The following is a 20,171-nucleotide window of genomic DNA, read 5'->3' as shown; positions in this document are numbered from 1 at the left end:
ATACTTCCTGGTTCTGGTAAGAACTCGAGCTGCTGCGTTTTGAACTAACTGTAGTTTGTTTATTAAGCGTGCAGGGCAACCACCCAGTAGAGCATTACAATAATCTAGCCTTGAGGTCATAAACACATGAACTAATTGTTCCACATTTGTCAATGAGAGCATATGATGTAATTTAGATATAATTTTAAGATGGAAAAATGCGGTTTTACAGATACTAGACACGTGACTTTCAAATAAAAAAGATTGGTATCAAAGAGCACACCCAGGTTCCTAACCGACGACGAAGACTTAACAGAGCAGCCATCAAGTGTTAGACAGTATTTTAGGTTATTACGTGTGGAAGTTTTTTGTTCAATAATTAGAATCTCTGTTTTTTCAGAATTTAGTAGTAGGAAATTACTAGTCATCACTTTTTTTATATCAGCTATGCATTCCGTTAATTTTGTGAATTGGTTGGTTTTGAAGAAATATACAGCTGAGTATCGTCGGCATAACAGTGAAAGCTAATTCCATGTTTCCTAATGATATCTCCTAATGGTAGCATGTACAGAGTGAACAGCAGCGGTCCTAGTACTGAGCCTTGTGGTATGCCATACTGAACTTGTGATTGATAAGACATCTCTGCATTTACTGCTACAAACTGATAACGGTCAGATAAGTATGATTTAATCCATGCTAGTGCAATTCCACTATTGCCAACATAATGTTCGAGTCTATTTAAAAGGATGTTGTGGTCAATGGTGTCAAATGCAGCACTAAGATCAAGTAATACTAATAGAGAGATACAACCACGATCGGATGATATGAGCAAATCATGTGTGACTCTAACGAGAGCTGTCTCGGTACTATGGTATGGTCTAAATCCGGACTGAAAATCCTCGCATATATCATTTCTTTCTAGAAAGGAACACAGTTGTGAGGATACTGCTTTTTCTAGTATCTTTGACAGAAAAGGCAGATTCGAGATCGGCCTGTAATTGACTTATTTTGTATGATCAAGTTGCGTTTTTTTAACAAGCGGTTTAATCATAGCCAGCTTAAAGGTTTTTTGTACGTATTCTAGAGATAAAGATAAATGAATGATATTAAGAAGATGACTATGACATCTGTCAATGACATCTGGAAGCATCTCTTTCAGTATCTTAGTCGGTATAGGTTCTAACATACATTTTGTCGTAGATTTAGATGATTTAACGAGTTTAGAAAATTCTTCCTCTCCTATAGCAATAAATGATTAAAAATTTTCCTCAGGGGAGACTACAATGTACTCCCTAATGCGATACTGTAGTAGACTCGTCAAAGTCCTCTAGTCTAAGTCAAACGCAACAGGCATATAAATTGACAGAAACTTAAATCTAATGCTTCCTTTAAACGCCAAGGTTTTCTGAAAATAGCCGCCCTTAATTGGGCTTTACAGAATTCTCCAAAATGTATTAGCTAATTTGACATTTGGAGAACATATCTAATCAAAGTAAAAAAAAAAAAAATCACAGCCGACGTAACGTAATTACAAAATGGAGCCTGACTTGTGTTCAATACTGAGCAGGATTCCCTTGGGTACCAGGAGAGGCCCTTTCATTCCAAGAGAGATGCTCACAGACCAGGGCTTTCAAAAGCACACCCATATTAGGCTAGGATGAAGAGCATTGCTTTCTCCCAGAGCTCAAGATCTTGGAATGACAACACAAGGTCGCACTGACTTTGGTCTTAGGCCCCGTTTACACGATGGGAAAACGCAGATATTTCTCTGTGTTTTGGCCTGTCATTTACACGAAAACGCCGTTTTTATCCCAAAAAACTATTATTTCTTAAAAACTCCGGCCAAAGTGGAGATTTCTGAAAACGCCAGTTATATGTTGTCGTGTCAACTGGGAGAAACGGGGTTTTAGGTTCTCTCTGGTCGATTCTGAGGATTCTGATTGGCTTGCATGGCTTTATCCTTCTCCCTACACTGCCGCCCATAGGTTTGACATAGTTATGATGGCGCTCAACGGCGTATTTATGCGGGTTGTGTGCACGATGTTATTATTGAAAACGGAGGGGGGGAAATATTCGTTTCTCTAAATAACCGGCTATGTGTAAATGTGGCCTTAATCTATGCATGACATGTCAGCTGCTGTAATTTATGGCACATCCACCAACTAATGCAAAAAGACTTTGTGAAACTTAACAGTATTTGTCATTTTTGTTATTTACATACTTTAACTAGAGGATACGATTCTGACATGAATACACCTGCTGTCTTTTGCATGATATACTGTATAACATTGGGTGTTTGTGGTCTGCTAGGTAATGTATCTGAGAAATCTGGAGCTGGAACTGGGGAAGGACTACACAGTCAACTGGGAGGCTAAATACCCAAACTCAAACTGTAACCCTGAAGCAGGTGCCGATCAGAACAAATGTGAAGCCTACGGCTGCATCTGGAAGGTCTGAGAAAGGTCAGGGGAAATTTTTTTTTTTTTTGTCATTTAAAAAACCTGTAAAAATATGTTTATAAATGTAAAATATATTTTTAATATAACAATTATATTTAATAGTTATTTAATAAATGTAATTTTTATATGGAATTAACAATATATATTTATGTATTTGCCAAATTATAAAGTCATTGATTAAGTTTTCATTTTTAAATATACATTTATAATTGGGTGAATCTTATGAAAATGTCCTTATCATATTTCACCCCAAAATCAATACAAAGAAATATGAAAATATATACAATTACGTCATAACTTATAAATGCAATTACAAATTATTTTATTTAAATTGAAAAGTATGTATGTTATGGAAGTATTTGTTTATCCTGGTCATACTTCACCCCAAAATCAATTCAAAGAAATACAAAATTATATTTTACTTAAGTATTTGCAATTTTTAAAAGAGATTTTAATATTTTCATGACAATTAAGCATTTTATTAATAAATATAGTTTTTAAATTGAAAATTATTATTATATAAATTATTATTATCAGCTGTTTGGACTCTCACTGCACAAGATCCATTTCTGAGCAAGTGAATTAATGCTACATTTCCACAAAAACAAACACCTCTACATCTGTGAGGGTGAGCTCATTTCCAGCACAATTTTCATTCCGTTAAAGAGGATTTGTATAGTAACTGCTGACCAGTGTGTAGTTTAGCTTTGGTTTTGTCTGAAAACCTGCATCAAACTCTGTCTCTTCCTCTCCCTCAGGTTCAGGAGTTGCAGTTTGATGCAACATCACACTGTTGAAAAGCCTTTCACAATCACATGGAACACAGCTTAGACTCTCACACCAGTCTATGGAAAGAGCAATCGCAGGATTATTTACTAATGTTCAGTCAACTAGTCATTAATTTAGCATTTTCACAGGGAGCTTTTTATGGTAGATACAGCGAGTGAAATAAGCATTGAATATGTTACCATTTTTCTCAGTAAATATATTTCCAAATGTGCTATTGACATGAAATGTTCACCAGATTTTGGTAACAACCCAAGTAATCCATACATACAAAGAAACCAAAACAAATAAGTTTGGAAATTAAGTTGTGTGTAATAATGTGAAATGACACTGGGAAAAAGCAATCCAGCCCCCTGTCAGTGCAAATTAATATCAGCTGGTTCAGTCCCAACTGATGGCCTACAAAAAGGTCTCATTGCCAAGGTGTCACACAAGACACGTCATGATGGGTAAAAGCAAAGAGCTGTCTCAAGACCTCCGCAACCTAATTGTTGCAAAACAATGATGGCATTGGTTAAAGGCACATTTCTAAGCTTCTGAATGTTCCAGTGAGCACTGTTGTGGACATAATACAGAAGTCGAAAGACAATCATTTCACCATAAATTTGCCTCGACGAGGTGCTCCTCGCAAGATTTCTGACAGAGGAGTGAAAAGAATAATCAGAAGAGTTGTCCAAGAGCCAACACCAAGTTGTGATGTGCAGTGCCATTTCTCCTCCAAACATGGTGTGTATTATGACATCCAAACAGTTCAAATTTGCTCTCATCGGACCACACTATATTCTCCCAGTATTTCACTGGCTTTTCCAAATGTTGTGCAGCAAACTTTGAAAGAGCTTCAACATCAATGGAGCTTTTTCCAGCAATGGAGTCATGCGTGGTGAGCGTGCATACAAGCCATGGCGGTGGGGTGCATTACTTACTGTTTTCTTTGAGACAACAGTACCTGCTAATTGCAGGTCTTTTTGAAGCTCTCCACAAGTGGTTCTTGGCTCTTGGACAACTCTTTTGATTATTCTTTTCACTTCTCTGTCAGAAATCTTGCGAGGAGCACCTGGTCGAGGCAAATTCATGGTGAAATGATTGTCTTTCCTCTTCTGTATTCTGTCCACAACAGTGCTCACTGGAACATTCAGAAACTTAGAAATGCACCTATAACCAATGCCATCATTATGTTTTGCAACAATGAGGTTGCGAAGGTTTTGAGACAGCTCTTTGCTTTTTACCCATCATGAGATGTGCCTTGTGTGACACCTTGGCAATGAGACCTTTTTGTAGGCCATCAGTTGGGACTGAACCAGCTGATATTAATCTGCACTGACAGGTGGCTGGATTGCTTTTTAATTACTGATAGTTTTCAGCTGTTATCTTGGCTTCCCATGCCTTTTTGCACCTCCCTTTCTTCATGTTCAATACTTTTTTCATGTGTCATTTCACATTATTACACAACTTAATTTCTAAACTTATTTGTTTTGGTTTCTTTGTATGGATTGCTTGGGTTGTTACCAACATCTGGTGAAAATTTCATGACAATAGCACATTTGGAAATATATTTACTGAGAAAAATGGTGACGTTTTTAACACTTATTTCATTCGCTGTATCTGGATTTGAAATTATTTCTTCTAAAATAATTTTTTTGGTTTGGATCTCATATTTGAAATAATAGTGGTTGTGTGTCTTTAGGTGAAATTTGGGAGGCTGAATCTCTACTGGAGCATTTGGGGCATTTGATGGCATATCGACAATCACAGCTTTTTACAGTTTACAGTTTGATGTGATGATACAATAATCAATAATTCATTCTAGAGTAAACATGCTAATATGGAGACTGTAAATTGATTTCTGCTGTAATTGGCTATCATTGAGAGTTGGAGACATTTACAATATTTAGATGCTATGCTAGCCAAAAACAATGAGAATTGAGAAGCTTTTTTTTATCCGAGTGTGAAGCAGGATGGAGCCTTTCTGACTGAGACGTCTTTATTTGGGTTTTCTGGGTTTATCCAGAGCTTGTGTGTTTAATTGGATACTGGATACTGTGTCTAGAGCCACTCTCAAGACTTTCAATCATCACTGCACATGTGACAATAAAAGTCATTTGATTTGAAAACACCCATCCAAGTTTTTGGAGGAGTGATTTTTTTAAATTTATTCTGTCTTAATGTTTTATTAAAATTATATCATGCTATTAAACTATCATTTACATTTTGTGAATAGCTCAGCATTTGTTAATGATCCTGATTTCTGAATGTTAATCATTAATCTATTTGTGTGTTGTGTTTGATAGTCTTCACGCTGTACATTGTTGTCGCTTTCTAACAACAAATACCAAGCTTGATTCTAAAGTAACAATCTACATCAACAAAAACACAAGAATTATATCATTTTATTGTTTCTGAAATTACTACAGAATTAAACTGAACTTGAAATGTTTGTATGATACAGCAAAACAACATGTTTAAATATAATTGATGAGAGAATGATGTTATATATATATATATATAGTTTATTTAGAATATAGTTAACAATATAATTCAAATATAAATGAAAGTTAAAAGCACATTTTGAGTACACAGTCATACCTGGAAACAAATCCTGTTCAAATAGGCTATATGGGCCGTTTTTCCACAAATGTTGGATGCATGCAAATTGTATAATATCCAAGATACACAATTCTAATAATCGTGCAGTTAATTATCATACTGTATTTTTTGAATATTTATCCTCTCCCCAAATGTGTCACTAATAAAACACAATAATAAATATTTTTTTATTAAATTACAATTTTAACAAAATTTCAAGTGTAATCTTTCTTTGTAAAATGCATACATGTTACCATACTATTTCAAAGTTAAGGATTCATTAGTTTGAATTGGAACTAACACTATAATAACATATTAGTTGATAATTCAATATATCTACTTTATTTTTGACAAAACATCCTATACTATATATTTAACATATGAGAAGAAATTGGAGAACAAAATATTTTTTGATGTGGAAGTAGTCTATTTTACAGTAAAACTTTATAATTTATCCAAAACTAGTCGACGAAATCTTGTCTAAACGTTAATATTTCGTCTGTAACACCGTTTTTATGATATTAATATAGGGCTTATGTTAATTTGCAGTTTAATACTGTAATGGTCATCAGCTGGAGTGCCCTTGAGAGTCACCAGAGGGCAATCCACTTTAGACTATCGTGATTCCCTCACAACTACATTTCCCATAACTCACTACCAGGACTTATGATCCCTGATTGCATCCACCTGTGTCTCATTGCCTTGTTAGTCTCAGCCTATTTATACCATGTACACTCATTGGTTATCTGCGAAGTCTTGTATTTTTTTTTATCTGCATTTCTGAGCGGTTTACATTGTTTTGGAGCAAATTGTAACAGAAGACTTCGTCAGACATGGACCCAGCAGTTTATCTCTTCCGCCAGAGTAATCATCTGATTGAGGATTACGTTAAAGAGTTTTGCTTTTGTTCAATGATGAGGTCTTGAAAGACATATTTCGCTATGGGCTTAAGGACAGTCTTGATTAACTCATGACGTTCAACACCCCTCAATGGACGCTAATTCAATATATTGACCTGGCCCTATTGTTGAGCGGTTCGTCCTTTACTCTGTGCTTTACGAAGGAGGAGCTCCACAAGCCCACAGTATCCCCTCAGCCTGAGCTTCACATCAGTCCTGCCGAGCCTGAGCTTCACGTCGCTTCCTGCCCAGCCAGAGACCGTTCGCGTCGCGTCCTGCCCAGCCTGAGACCGTTCGCTTCGCGTCCTGCCCAGCCAGAGACCGTTCGCGTCGCGTCCTGCCAAGCCAGAGAATTTCGTCCCATTGCATTCGCCCAGCCAGAGAATTTCGTCCCGTCGCGGCCGGCCCCCGCCTGTGTCTTCGGACATCATGGCCGTCTGGCCCCTGAATCGCCGTATCTGCCCTGGTCGCCTGCACAGCCTGCTCTGCCTCAGTCTCCAGGTCCTCTCCCATTCCATGGACCTGGTCCTACATCCCGCCCACGGGTCCACCTCTGCTCCACCTCCCTCCTGGAGAATTTTAGGAACGCCTGGAAGCTGTTCCTTTGAGGGGGGCTATGTACCGGTCAACAGCTGGAGTGCCCTTGAAAAGCACCAGAGAGCACTCCACATCAGACTATCGTGATTCCCTCACAACTGCATTTCCCATAACTCACTACCTGGACTCATCATCCCTGATTGCATCCACCTGTGTCTCATTACCTTGTTAGTCTCAGCCTATTTTACCTTCGATCTCAGCAGTTTGTAACAAATACGTTGCTTATATAGACATTTTATTTCAACATATTTCAGAAGAATTTTACTCATATCAATATAGCAATACAGTTTGGGAAAAGCTAAACTAGTAGATGTGTTCATGTAAAAATAGCATGTTGTAAGTGCCTGTAGTAAACAACAGCGCACGTCTGCGCCGTTTATTCACACATACATAGACACGCGATTCATATTTAAACAGTCTTTTTGCGGTTTACAGACACTATTGCGATTAGAACAAAGCACTTAAGAATAAAGAACTTACTATTCACAATCCTCAGCTGGATCCATTGCTCCTCGAAGTGAAACTGAACCAGCACTTCGGAGGTAAATTTTTCCAGGATTATATTAGTATTATGCTATTATTATTCCTCACAGCATCGCAAAGTGATGTAAAGGACATGAATCTGATTAAACTTGATGTGTTTTTTTGAGCTGATGTGAGCGTTGACAGGTTTACATGGGTTGCCTCCGATCATTTGCGTTTCAATAGCTTGCAGTCTCCGTGGGCGTGCTCACATTAGCAGATAATGAGTTTCCATGCGAACGACTGACATCTCTCTCTTTTCATACAGATTACATAAACAGAGAATATTTGTTTTCATTTTGAATTAGATCATTTCAAATTAGACACCTAAATTATTACAGATATATTGCTCTTGCCTGTGTGACTATTATTCACTAAGTTTTGTTTAAGTTTAGAGACAGCCGATCGCACCAGAAAATCACAATGGCCTGAAGATGATGAAGCTCGTCTTTAGTCTGCTAAATTATTGTTTTGTGAATATGAGAACAGAGAGAGCCCTTTTGCCAAGAGTGATACAAAGAATTCACGCTAGTGGATGTAAAATTTCACAGACAAAAGATCACTTGACACGTGCAGAGGAGAGAGAGCTGGGTGAGAGAAAATGGATCGGTTTCAGGTACTGACACCACAAAAGTTCGACTTTTCAAAACCAGAAGAGATGCCAAAGTGGAATTAAAGGTTTGAAAGATTTAGAGTTGCATCTGGACTTGAGTTACAAGCAGAAGAGAAGCAAGTGAATGCACTTTTGTATACAATGGGCGATGAGGCAGAGGACATCCTCGCATTACAGCGTCTCACTCCAGACCAGCTCAGTGAGTTCACGCTGTCATAGAGCGACTGAATGAACAATTTGTAGTACGAAGAAATGTAATATTTGAACGTGCAAAGTTTAATATGAGACAGCAAGAAACAGGAGAGTCTGAAGATAATTTCATCACAGCCTTACCTCGGCGAATCCTCCTGACGTTTGCCGCTGGTAAACGAGAAATGTTTTAATTCACAATTTATAGCTTCGGTTCTATGAAACATATAAGTTAAAATACATTAATGACTCGTTATAACGTAGGTCAAACGACTTCTTTAATTATGTGAGTTTTTCTTCATCTCATTCAGAAATGTACCTATGAAGTGTTCAGTGTCACATTCATAGTTAACATATCGCTGAACAATGTCATTCCTTCTTTCACGCAGACATTTAGTCATATTACAAAATAATTTATTGAGGCCAAACATAAAAAATAAGTTATTGAGGCCAAACATGCAAAATGACATTATAAACTGAAAAGCGGGCCTGCCCTGTTTATCACGTCACTTCACCACGTGACAGCAGCAAGCAGGCTCCTGGTTGGTTAACACGATGCGAATTGACGCCAAAGTTAAAATTTTTCAACTCGAATTCGCGTCAAATGTGTAAATGCACAAAGCACCACTCGCGCCAGACACTCAATTCGCCTCATTCGCGCGTCATTCAAATTAAACAATAAAGCTTTTTCACGTTAGGACTATAAAGCCCATGAGAACCATGGGGAGTCAACCCACAGCCGCTCCGTTGCCCTGCTGAAAATGTGAAGCAGAAACGCTTAATGTCAAATAATGTCCATAATAATTTGACTTTTGGTTTGATTTCTTGACCGTTTTCAGTGGTTATGAGGAGCAATGAGAGAGAAATTTGGTAATCATTGTTTAGGCTACATTAAACCACGTCATGTCATATTGTCAATATGGTACATATGAAGCAGAATAGTGGGTCATATGTCTAATGCTTTTTGAAAACTTAAGGCTTTCTTCTTCCTAAAACAAGTCGGACATCATCACGTTTTTTTCTTTAAATTAGTAAGCTACAGGACATCGTCTTTCAAAACATGACCTGCGCGAAAGAGAAAAGTGAATGAATGCGTCATTGTACCCAAATGCACTTCCGAATGCGCCTCTGTCCCCAGTACATTTCAAACCAAACTGACACCCATGGATGCGGGTTTAGGAGAGTTTTAATTGCACGGGAGGGAGGGAGAGGGAGTAGCGAGCTAGCTCTCTGTTTTGTTTGAACATCAACAGAAGTGACGTTACCCCGCCATCGCTGATACAACCTTTAACATCAGGCACAAGTAGCATCGTCCACTAATAAGAATCAGTGCAGAAGGGCCAAGTTTGGAGGATTTTGATTCTAAGCAAGATAGTAAATAAAAACTACAAAAAGCCTCAAACAACAATTTTTTTAACCATATATCATGTTTTCATGTTTTCAGTCAGTTTCAGTATTTTGTAGCGGAGTCCTTGTTTAATGTCCCCACACTTCCGTTCCTGTTGCTTGTTCATGTCTTGTGTCTTTGGATTGCCCTATTGGATTTTGACCCTTGCCTGGACTGGTTTTGTGAGTACGGATTACCCTATTAATAGACTGCTCTTGGATCTCTAATTCCCTGTGTGTGCGTGTCGTGACACAATATTAAATGGATGGATTTATAGCGGTTTGGGGGGGGGGGGGGGGAATGGATGGATTTATAGCGTTTTGAAAAGAAAAAAAAATTACCTTAAATTTATCATCAACAATATTGTTGTTTGATTGAATAATCATTGTTCAACATGTTCAGACTAAGCCAAAAAAAAAAAACATTTTAACAGGATAAATTGAATATTCACAAAATGTGTGGGTCTAGGTAAAAAAATAAATTTTCCTGAAAACTATTGAAATGGATTAATCGCGTTTTGGAAAAGAGCTCCTCAATTATAAATGATTATTAATAAATTATAATACAATAAAACAAGTTATACTACGTATATATAGATTGTGGCACAGTGATGAATTTGGGAACTTAAAATGGCACTTTATAACGAAAAGCTTGCCGACCCCTGGCCTATAGACAAAGTATAGACCCACCTTGCTCTGTTGCTGGCATGGGCTCGGTGACAGGGTTGCTTCCTTCTCCATCATGACATAGACGGACGCCTTCCTCTGGTAGAAGAACTTGCTTAATCACCTCTCATCTGTCCTCTTCTACCAGCATTTTCAGAGACTTAAATTTCAGGTGGAGAAAAGTGGCGATTTTAATGGGTAGCATTAGTAGCATTGGTTGTATCTCTCTATTAGTATTACTTGATCTTAGTGCTGCATTTGACACCATTGACCACAACATCCTTTTAAATAGACTCGAACATTATGTTGGCATTAGTGGAATTGCACTAGCATGGTTTAAATCATACTTATCTGACCGTTATCAGTTTGTAGCAGTAAATGAAGAGATGTCTTATCAATCACAAGTTCAGTATGGCATACCACAAGGCTCAGTACTAGGACCGCTGCTGTTCACTCTGTATATGCTACCATTAGGAGATATCATTAGGAAACATGGAATTAGCTTTCACTCTTATGCCGACGATACTCCGCTGTATATTTCTTCAAAACCTAACGAAACCTACCAATTCACAAAATTAACGGAATGCATAGCTGATATAAAAAATTGGATGACTAGTAATTTCCTACTACTAAATTCAGAAAAAACAGAGATTCTAATTATTGGACAAAAAACTTCCACACGTAATAACCTAGAGTACTGTCTAACACTTGATGGCTGCTCTGTTAAGTCTTCGTTGTCGGTTAGGAACCTGGGTGTGCTCTTTGATACCAATCTTTCATTTGAAAATCATGTGTCTAGTATCTGTAAAACCGCTTTCTTCCATCTTAAAAATATATCTAAGGGTGTATTCACACCTGCCTTGTTTGGTTCGATTGAATCGAACTCTAGTTCGTTTCCCCCCTTGGTGCGGACCTTTTGGGCAAGTGTGAATACAGCAATCGAACTCGGGTGCGGACCAAACAATCGAACCGAGACCCAGCTGAAGAGGTGGTCTCGGTGCGGTTCCAAACGAACTCTGGTACGGTTCGTTTACGATGTGAACATGAACCGACCCAATATCGGCCCAATATCAATATCGACCCAATATTGTTCATTCAAGTGCGAAAGAGAATTCCATTCCGGCGCGCTGTCTGGCCACACGACACTGTTGCGCGTCATTCTGCGCGTCGTGTGTGCATCATTGGCAGTGTTGTGCATGAACGTGTTCACTGAACGTGTTCATATTTTCGCCGAACGCTGAACGAATCACTTTTAATACAATGAACGTGAACGAGAGATTTTTCGAGAGAACTCATCTGATTTTTTTGTACATAGCATAGCCGATTTGTTAGGATTTTAGTATCATAATGATTAGGCTAATAAATGCACGCACAATTATCCGTGAACTTGATTTGAACAAATGCCTTTCAACTTGTGTGTGCAAAATTCAGAATTAAATTAATGTGCAGAAATTTGTAGGCTACAAATAGAGAGTAGGATATGTAGGCCTACTATACTGTTGTAGCCATTTAAAAAAGCGCGTTTCATATTTGTTAAAATATTATGTTATTTTTTTTTCCATTTATGTTGATTTATGAAAAGTGAACAGCACGACCGAGATAGGATGCGCAATATGAGACATGGAGCGGGTCAGGCATGATTTTGACCGTTGAAGTTGAAGTTGTTATAGAAAGCCTTTCTTTAAAGTGAATTTCGTTTTGTATAAATTGTATCTTAATTTTAATACATTTTTCATCAACCAATTGCCTTTATTTAATGAATAGGCCGACGAAACAAATATAACGGAGGCGCCCGCGCGCTCAATTGCATTGCACGTGAACTGAGCACATCCTAACTTAACGAATCTCAGTGTAGCTATGCCTCACACAGACATGACAAATACATCAAATACACAAAGCTTGAAATGTCTTTAAATTAAATAATTCAAAACGAAAAAAGAAAAAGGCTACTCTCTGATTATGTAATCCATTATTAGGTTTAGCCTATTTATGTGCATTTCTCTCTAATGGTGCGTTCACACCGGACGCGAATAGCGCGTCAGGCGCGAGTGATTTCAATGTTAAGTCAATGCAAAGACGCGTTACGCGCGTGTAAATCGTTGAAATCACTCGCGCCTGACGCGCTATTCGCGTCCGGTGTGTAGCAGCAGTAAACGCGTTCTCACGGAGATGGCGATCGACAACTTCATCTTTGCAGCCGAGTCGACACTTTTAGAGAAAACACTTGTTTATTAATAAAAATCAATACACGCGTCACCGGATTTACAGATGCACGCACACATATTATTTCGAAATAACGAGACAGTAAAAGAACAAATATTGCAGTAGCCTACGAAATATCTCCAAATTTATTTTTAATTTATTTTTATATTTTTTATATCTCCGAGCCTTTTTTTTGTTGCACTTCCTGATTTCCCTACTTGAGAATCCTTGTCCAATGAATGGACGACCTTAGCACACGTGTGGTTTTGTTTACACATTTTGGTTCACTTGCAAAAAGAGCAGTGTGAAAGCGAACCGTACCAAACAAAAAAACAAAAAAAATTATTTGGTCCGGACCAAAGCAAGTGAACTATCGGACTTTCCTGGTGTGAATACACCCTTAATTACGTCATATGCTCTCAATGAATAATGCAGAACAATTAGTTCATGCGTTTATGACCTCAAGGCTAGATTATTGTAATGCTCTACTGGGTGGTTGCCCTGCACGCTTAATAAACAAACTACAGCTAGTTCAAAACGCAGCAGCTCGAGTTCTTACTAGAACCAGGAAGTATGACCATATTAGCCCCGTTCTGTCAACACTGCATTGGCTGCCTATTAAACATCGTACACATTTTAAAATATTGCTGATCACTTACAAAGCACTAAATGGTTTAGCTCCGCAGTACTTGAGCGAGATCTTAACGCATTCTAGTCCTTCACGTCTACTGCGATCTCAAAATTCCGGCCAGTTAATAATACCTAGAATATCAAAATCGACTGCTGGCGGTAGATCCTTTTCCTACTTAGCACCAAAACTTTGGAACAGTCTTCCTACCATTGTCCGGGAAGCAGACACACTCTGTCAGTTCAAATCTAGACTAAAAACACATCTCTTCGGCCTAGCATACACATAACACATTATAGACTTCTATAATTCAATGTTAGGCTGCATAGTTTAGAACAGCCGAGACCGGGAACACTTCCCGTAAATCCTGATGTACTTGGTACATCATAAGAAGGATGGCGTCTACGCTAATATGAAGACCGAAGAGTGTGAAGACCGAAGAGTGTAAAGACCAACGACTCTACCTGTGCGACTCCACCGAGCAAGGACACCGACAAGGCACTTGAGTATTACTTTCTCGCTGTTTGTTTTATCATCTTGTTATTTCCTCTCTCTTCTACTCAACTTTCAACTGATCTTTCTGTTTGTGAGCTCTTACACCATGTGTTTTACAATCCCTACTATTACTAACATTCGTAAATCCAATGTCACACGACGGAGGCGGCACAATCCTAACAACCTGCGTACCCTTCCCATGTCTTCTAGTACTATCTTCTCTTTTCCTATTGGTCTCTGGAATTGCCAGTCCGCAGTTAACAAAGCTGATTTCATTACATCTATTTCTAGTCATTCAGGTCTCAGCCTTCTGGCCCTGACTGAGACCTGGATCAGACCTGAGGACACTGCCACACCAGCTGCCCTCTCCACTAACTTCACTTTCTCACACACCCCTCGTCTGAGTGGAAGGGGTGGAGGTACCGGTCTGCTCATCTCAAACGATTGGAAATTTAATACTTTACCACCTCTGTGTAACAACAACTCATTTGAATCCCATTCTATTACCAACACTAGTCCTATTAAAATTCATTGTGCAGTCATATATCGTCCCCCAGGTCAGCTTGGCAGTTTCTTAGAGGACCTTGATGTGCTACTTTCATCCTTCCCAGAGGATGGCACTCCTCTCATAGTTCTTGGAGACTTCAACATCCACCTTGAAAAACCTCAAGCTGCTGATTTCCACACTCTGCTTGCCTCATTCGATCTCAAACGAGTATCGACTGCTGCTACTCACAAATCAGGTAACAAACTGGACCTTATTTACACACGCTACTGCTCCACTGACCATGCTCTTGTCACTCCACTGCACACCTCAGATCACTTCCTCCTCACTCTCAACCTCAACCTGCCCCAGAACACAACATGCACTCCTCCACAGGTCACCTTTCGGCGTAACCTACGCTCACTCTCACCCTCTCGTCTATCCTCTTTGGTCTTGTCCACACTTCCTTCTCCGGACCAGCTCTCAGCACTAGATACTAACAGTGCAACTGATACTCTTTTCTCCACTCTAACATCCTGCTTGGACAATTTCTGCCCCCTTTCCTCCAGGCCAGCACGCGCCTCTCCCTCTGCCCCCTGGCTATCTGATGTTCTCCGTAAAACATCATGCTAAACTCAGGGGTGCAGAGAGGAAGTGGCGCAAATCCAAAGATCATACTGACCTTGGTCTTTATCAATCCCTCCTCTCTTCCTTCTCTGCTAACATATCTACTGCTAAAATGACTTACTATCACAACAAAATTAACAATTCTTCTGACTCTCGCATGCTTTTCAAAACCTTCTCCTCCCTTCTTAACCCTCCTCCTCCTCCTCCTTCATCAACCCAAACAGCTGATGATTTTGCCACATTCTTCATTAACAAAACTACCACCATCAGCGGCCAATTTACTAATCCACAAATTACCACACACAGTTTACCAGCTAACACACACATCCTACCCTCTTTCTCCTTGCTTTCAGAGACCGAAGTCTCCAAACTCCTCCTTTCCAATCGCCCTACTACCTGTCCGCTTGATCCTATTCCCACTAACCTACTTCAAGCTATTTCTACTTCTGTTATACCCACACTCACACACATCATAAACACATCTCTTCACACTGGCACATTTCCCACAGCTTTCAAGCAGGCTCGGGTAACCCCACTGCTTAAGAAACCCACTCTAAATCCAGCACATCTAGAGAATTACAGACCGGTATCCCTTCTTCCATTCGTCGCTAAAACACTTGAACGAGTTGTTTTCAACCAGATCTCCTCCTTTCTTACACAGAACAACCTCTTGGACAACAATCAGTCTGGCTTCAAAAGCGGACACTCGACTGAGACTGCTCTGCTCTCAGTAATTGAAGCTCTGAGATTGGCAAGGGCAGCTTCCAAGTCCTCAGTTCTCATCCTGCTGGATCTGTCTGCTGCCTTTGACACAGTTAACCACCAGATCCTCCTGTCAATCCTAAAGATGAAGGGCATCTCGGGAACTGCACTCCAGTGGTTCAAGTCTTATCTCTCGGGTAGGTCCTTTAGGGTGTCGTGGAGGGGTGAGGTGTCTAAGACCCAACATCTAGCCACTGGTGTGCCTCAGGGCTCAGTGCTTGGGCCACTTCTCTTCTCAATCTACATGACATCACTAGGATCTGTGATTCAAAAACATGTCTTTTCCTACCACTGCTACGCTGATGACACACAACTCTACCTCTCATTCCAGCCTGATGATCCGACGGTAGCCGCTCGCATCTCAGCCTGCCTGACAGACATTTCTGGCTGGATGAAGGACCACCACCTTCAACTAAACCTTGCGAAGACAGAGCTACTTGTAATCCCGGCTAACCCAGCACTTAATTATAACTTCACCATTCAGCTAGGCTCGTCATCCATAACTCTATCAAGATCAGCCAGGAACCTTGGAGTTGTAATTGATGACCAATTGAATTTCACAGACCACATCGCTAGCACTGCCCGGTCATGCAGATTTGCCTTGTACAACATCCAAAGGATCAGGCCCTTCCTATCAGAGCATGCTACACAACTCCTTGTTCAGGCGCTTGTTCTTTCCAGATTGGACTATTGTAATGCTCTCCTGGCTGGTCTCCCAGCTTGCACTGTCAAACCTCTGCAACTGATCCAGAATGCTGCAGCTAGAGTGGTCTTCAACGAGCCGAAGAGAGCACACGTCACTCCTCTCCTCACAAAATTGCATTGGTTGCCGGTTGCCGCTCGCATCAAATTCAAGTCACTGACGTTTGCCTACAGAACAACCACTGGCACTGCTCCCCTGTACCTGAACTCATTAATTCAGACTTATGTGCCGTCCAGAAACTTACGCTCTGCAAGTGAGCGGCGTCTGGTGGTGCCATCTCAAAGAGGCACAAAATCTCTCTCTCGGACCTTCACCATGACTGTTCCCTGCTGGTGGAATGATCTGCCTAACTCAGCCAGAGCTGCTGAGTCTGTAGCCATCTTTAAGAAACTGCTGAAGACGTATCTTTTTCGGCAGCACTTGAGCACTTGATCCAGTACTACTAACACTAACACTTTCTTATCTATTCTACAAAAAAAAAAAAAAAAAAAAAAAAAAAACTTTTGATTTGTACTGTGAAGGGTTATAGCACTTACATACTGTTGTCCTACGGCTAGTTTAATTGCTTCTATTGTTTCTCATTTGTAAGTCGCTTTGGATAAAAGCGTCTGCTAAATGAATAAATGTAAATGTAAATATTAGTCTCTCTGTCTATCCCGAGGTTTACCGCTGTCCACCGGAACCAGGCCGTATCCAGATCTGATGAAGGACCAGCGCCAGTACACGACGACGCCGCTGACCTGAAGTGTCAACCAGTCTCTCCTCCTCTCCACTCCGACTTCAACCAACCGGAACTGGACAAATACTCTGATTCATTCTGAACTTCATACACTGTTCACTCATTGGCCAGAGGAGAACTGGCCCCCGACTGAGCCTGGGTTCTCCCAAGGTTTTTTTCTCCATTCTGTCAACTGATGGAGTTTTGGTTCCTTGCCGCTATTGCCTTACCTTCTGGCTTGCTTAGTTGGGGACATTTAATATTCAACAATATTATAGATCTGCCTTAAAGGTGGACGATGATGAAATTGTTTTTTGTATTATTTTCATGTAATCACTGTGAAGCTGCTTTGATACAATCTGTATTGTAAAAAGCGCTATATAAATAAAGGTGACTTGACTTCTCTTCTCATCAAGAAGGGCAGATGCGCGAGAGTGGAGATTTTTAATGTAAGGTGGGTCTCCAAACTTGGGCTCACTGTGTTTTTTAACCTGTTAACCTTCACCAGAGCGAGGACGCTCTGAAGCGTTTTTTTTTTTAAATAGTTCAAAGTTACTATCAGATTTAATGTTATTACCTTGACAAACTATACATCATTAAAAATATATAAGTCTCACGTTTCAGTATTTGACCACTATTGTATTCTGAGAAACTTATAGTGACAGTTATGTCTTAATTTGTGTCAGGATTTATGTAATGAAAAAATGAGTCGATACCTTTAATATGAATTATGAGCGTCAGCTGCTCTATTCAGAAAAAAACTCCGGTGCTGTTGTCTTGAGAACGCGTGACAAAACAACGTTCCTCAGGGCTTTTGGCTCAAAAATGTGCAGATTTGGAGAAATATTGATATATTATCATAGGTTTACATCATATTTCTATAGACAGGAATAATATTTATTGAATTTATATCCAAATGCGTCGATGTATACATAAAGAGCGCTGGATACTCTGATGTACTGTGTTTTCAATCCATACAGCAGGCTGAGGGCGCCATTTGCACAGTTTTTTCCAAATATGAAAGCTCACGAAGAAGAAATAACCTGTGACCTTCCAGGACGTCACTGACATAAACACAGCTAACGTTAGCTTTCAGAGATCGCTATAACATGCAGATAAAGATGTTTTGAAGACAATAAACATGATTGCAATGATATTTGATTTACCTGTGTTCTTCGAGCCATGTCAGGTATTTTTATAATAATAGATTATATGTATAATGTAATGCTAATCGGTATAGACTTTACAATAGTGCAGAATAATATCAAATCATATATTTTCTGTCTGATTTTCTTTTCTGAAGCCAAATAAGCTCATAGAAGATTATTTAAAACACTCGACTTGCACTATAAAGTAAGTTTGGAGCTCAAACAGGGTTTTAATCTCATAAATTGTCGTGTATTGATGGTGTGCTAAGCTAACATGCTAGCTAGCTCTCTAGTTGCACCTGCCATCTAGCTGTTATTTTTTATGATTTTTTTTCTAAATCGGAATGCTTACTGAAATATTTCTTTATTTAAGTTAAAAAAACAGCAATACCATGGAAATGGTTGGTTAATGTTCCCCTTCAAGCTCGCTGATTGCTAACTTGAAAAGGGTGAGAAAGTCGATCAAGTGTGTGAGTTGGTCCTGGTGGATGCCACCAAGGCGATGTTCTTGGTCTCTGTTCTTTAGCAGCTCTCTTATGTCTTGGTATTGTTTCTGTATCGATTCCAACATAGTGATTTTGCTGTTCCATCGCACATCACAATCTTGATTCACGGTGTGCTTTAGGCTGGCGATAGCACCGGTTCTCTTTAGGTATTCACAGCATTTACCTATATGTGACACCCTCACACCAAACCACTGCATCCACTAAAAGTAAACACCACACGTGCTCCCACTGCCCCTCGAGTGCAACCGCCTGGGAAAACCTAAAACAACAAACAAACACATTTAAACAAACAACTCAGCAATCCTTCATTCTCATGAACACCATGCTATGTCATTACTTGTCAACAAATGTCGTCAAAAAGGGACTCACTCGACATTTGCTTGTCACACTTAAAACACTGTTTCCAGCGAGTTCAGAAACTCATTAAAACACGTACAAACAGTAAAAACACAAAACTCTAAATTAACAGATAACAATCGGTGCCAGTCCTACAATAAAAATGCACACGTTAGTACATTTCTAAAACAAATTAAAAACAACTATCGATTCGGCTAATACCTGATTTTAGTAGGTGTGCTATCCACTTGATTTATTAGTCATCAGCCCCGCTCATGAAGAATCAAAATGCTGCAAACAAACAAGGAACATAACATTACGCTTAGAAAACAATAACCCAAACCATAAAAGCAGTTACTACCTTGTTTTAGCAGTTTGCTTTATGCACTGCAATAATCAGCTCGCCCCTAAACAATCAAAGAGCCCAGCTTCCTGTTCACCTTCTCCTCTTCTGATCGTTTGTCTCCCTTAAATTAGTTCTTTCACCTGGTCTAATTTGTGTGCCACTCATTAATTCTAGCACCCTTACTGATCATGCCTCACACCATTCTTCCCCAGGTCTTAGTGTCCCCCTCCCTACCACATATGCAACGAGCTCTTTGCTGTAATCGATCATGTCGACTATATCTTCAATGCCATCGGACTCGGAGGCACCCTTTGTACTAAACGTATGTCTCAGCACCGTGTTAAGGATGTGTGCGGATTACGGAATCCAGTGGTATGACCGTAGTGCGGCCTTTATGTTCGCGCCCTGGTCACTGACAAAAACAATTTTGTCTGTCTGTATTCCGTAGGACGTTTAACACACTGGTTATCTGCTGGTTTTTCGCTGGTTTTTTTCAGGGTAGGGTCAAATTCCACCGTAGCCAAAATACGATTTTCC

The 20,171-nt window shown here is 39.6% G+C and overlaps 2 protein-coding genes and 1 long non-coding RNA gene across 6 annotated transcripts in view; 1 reads left to right on the top strand and 2 right to left on the bottom strand.

Annotated features, from left to right (window-relative positions):
* The window catches only part of LOC306999428 (sucrase-isomaltase, intestinal-like), a 59,291-nt gene extending 55,861 nt beyond the window's left edge, over positions 1-3,430 (top strand). For both annotated transcript variants that reach the window (XM_079614090.1, XM_079614089.1), the window contains 2 exons: positions 2,290-2,441; positions 3,197-3,430. In XM_079614090.1, the coding sequence (XP_079470216.1) occupies positions 2,290-2,436 (147 nt within the window). In that variant the 3' untranslated portion in view covers positions 2,437-2,441; positions 3,197-3,430. The remainder of the gene's footprint in view (positions 1-2,289; positions 2,442-3,196) is intronic.
* The window catches only part of LOC306999438, a 743,560-nt gene that overhangs the window by 608,401 nt on the left and 114,988 nt on the right, over positions 1-20,171 (bottom strand). The gene's annotated exons all lie outside the window — the stretch shown is intronic.
* LOC306999434 (uncharacterized protein) overlaps positions 1-20,171 on the bottom strand; it is a 169,848-nt gene that overhangs the window by 136,958 nt on the left and 12,719 nt on the right. The gene's annotated exons all lie outside the window — the stretch shown is intronic.

This window comes from Phoxinus phoxinus, assembly GCF_949152265.1.
Source record: "Phoxinus phoxinus genome assembly, chromosome: 5".
NCBI classification, from domain to species: Eukaryota; Metazoa; Chordata; class Actinopteri; order Cypriniformes; family Leuciscidae; genus Phoxinus; species Phoxinus phoxinus.
Note: the sequence above shows the minus strand (reverse complement) of the source record. Positions and strands in the feature narration are given on the sequence as shown.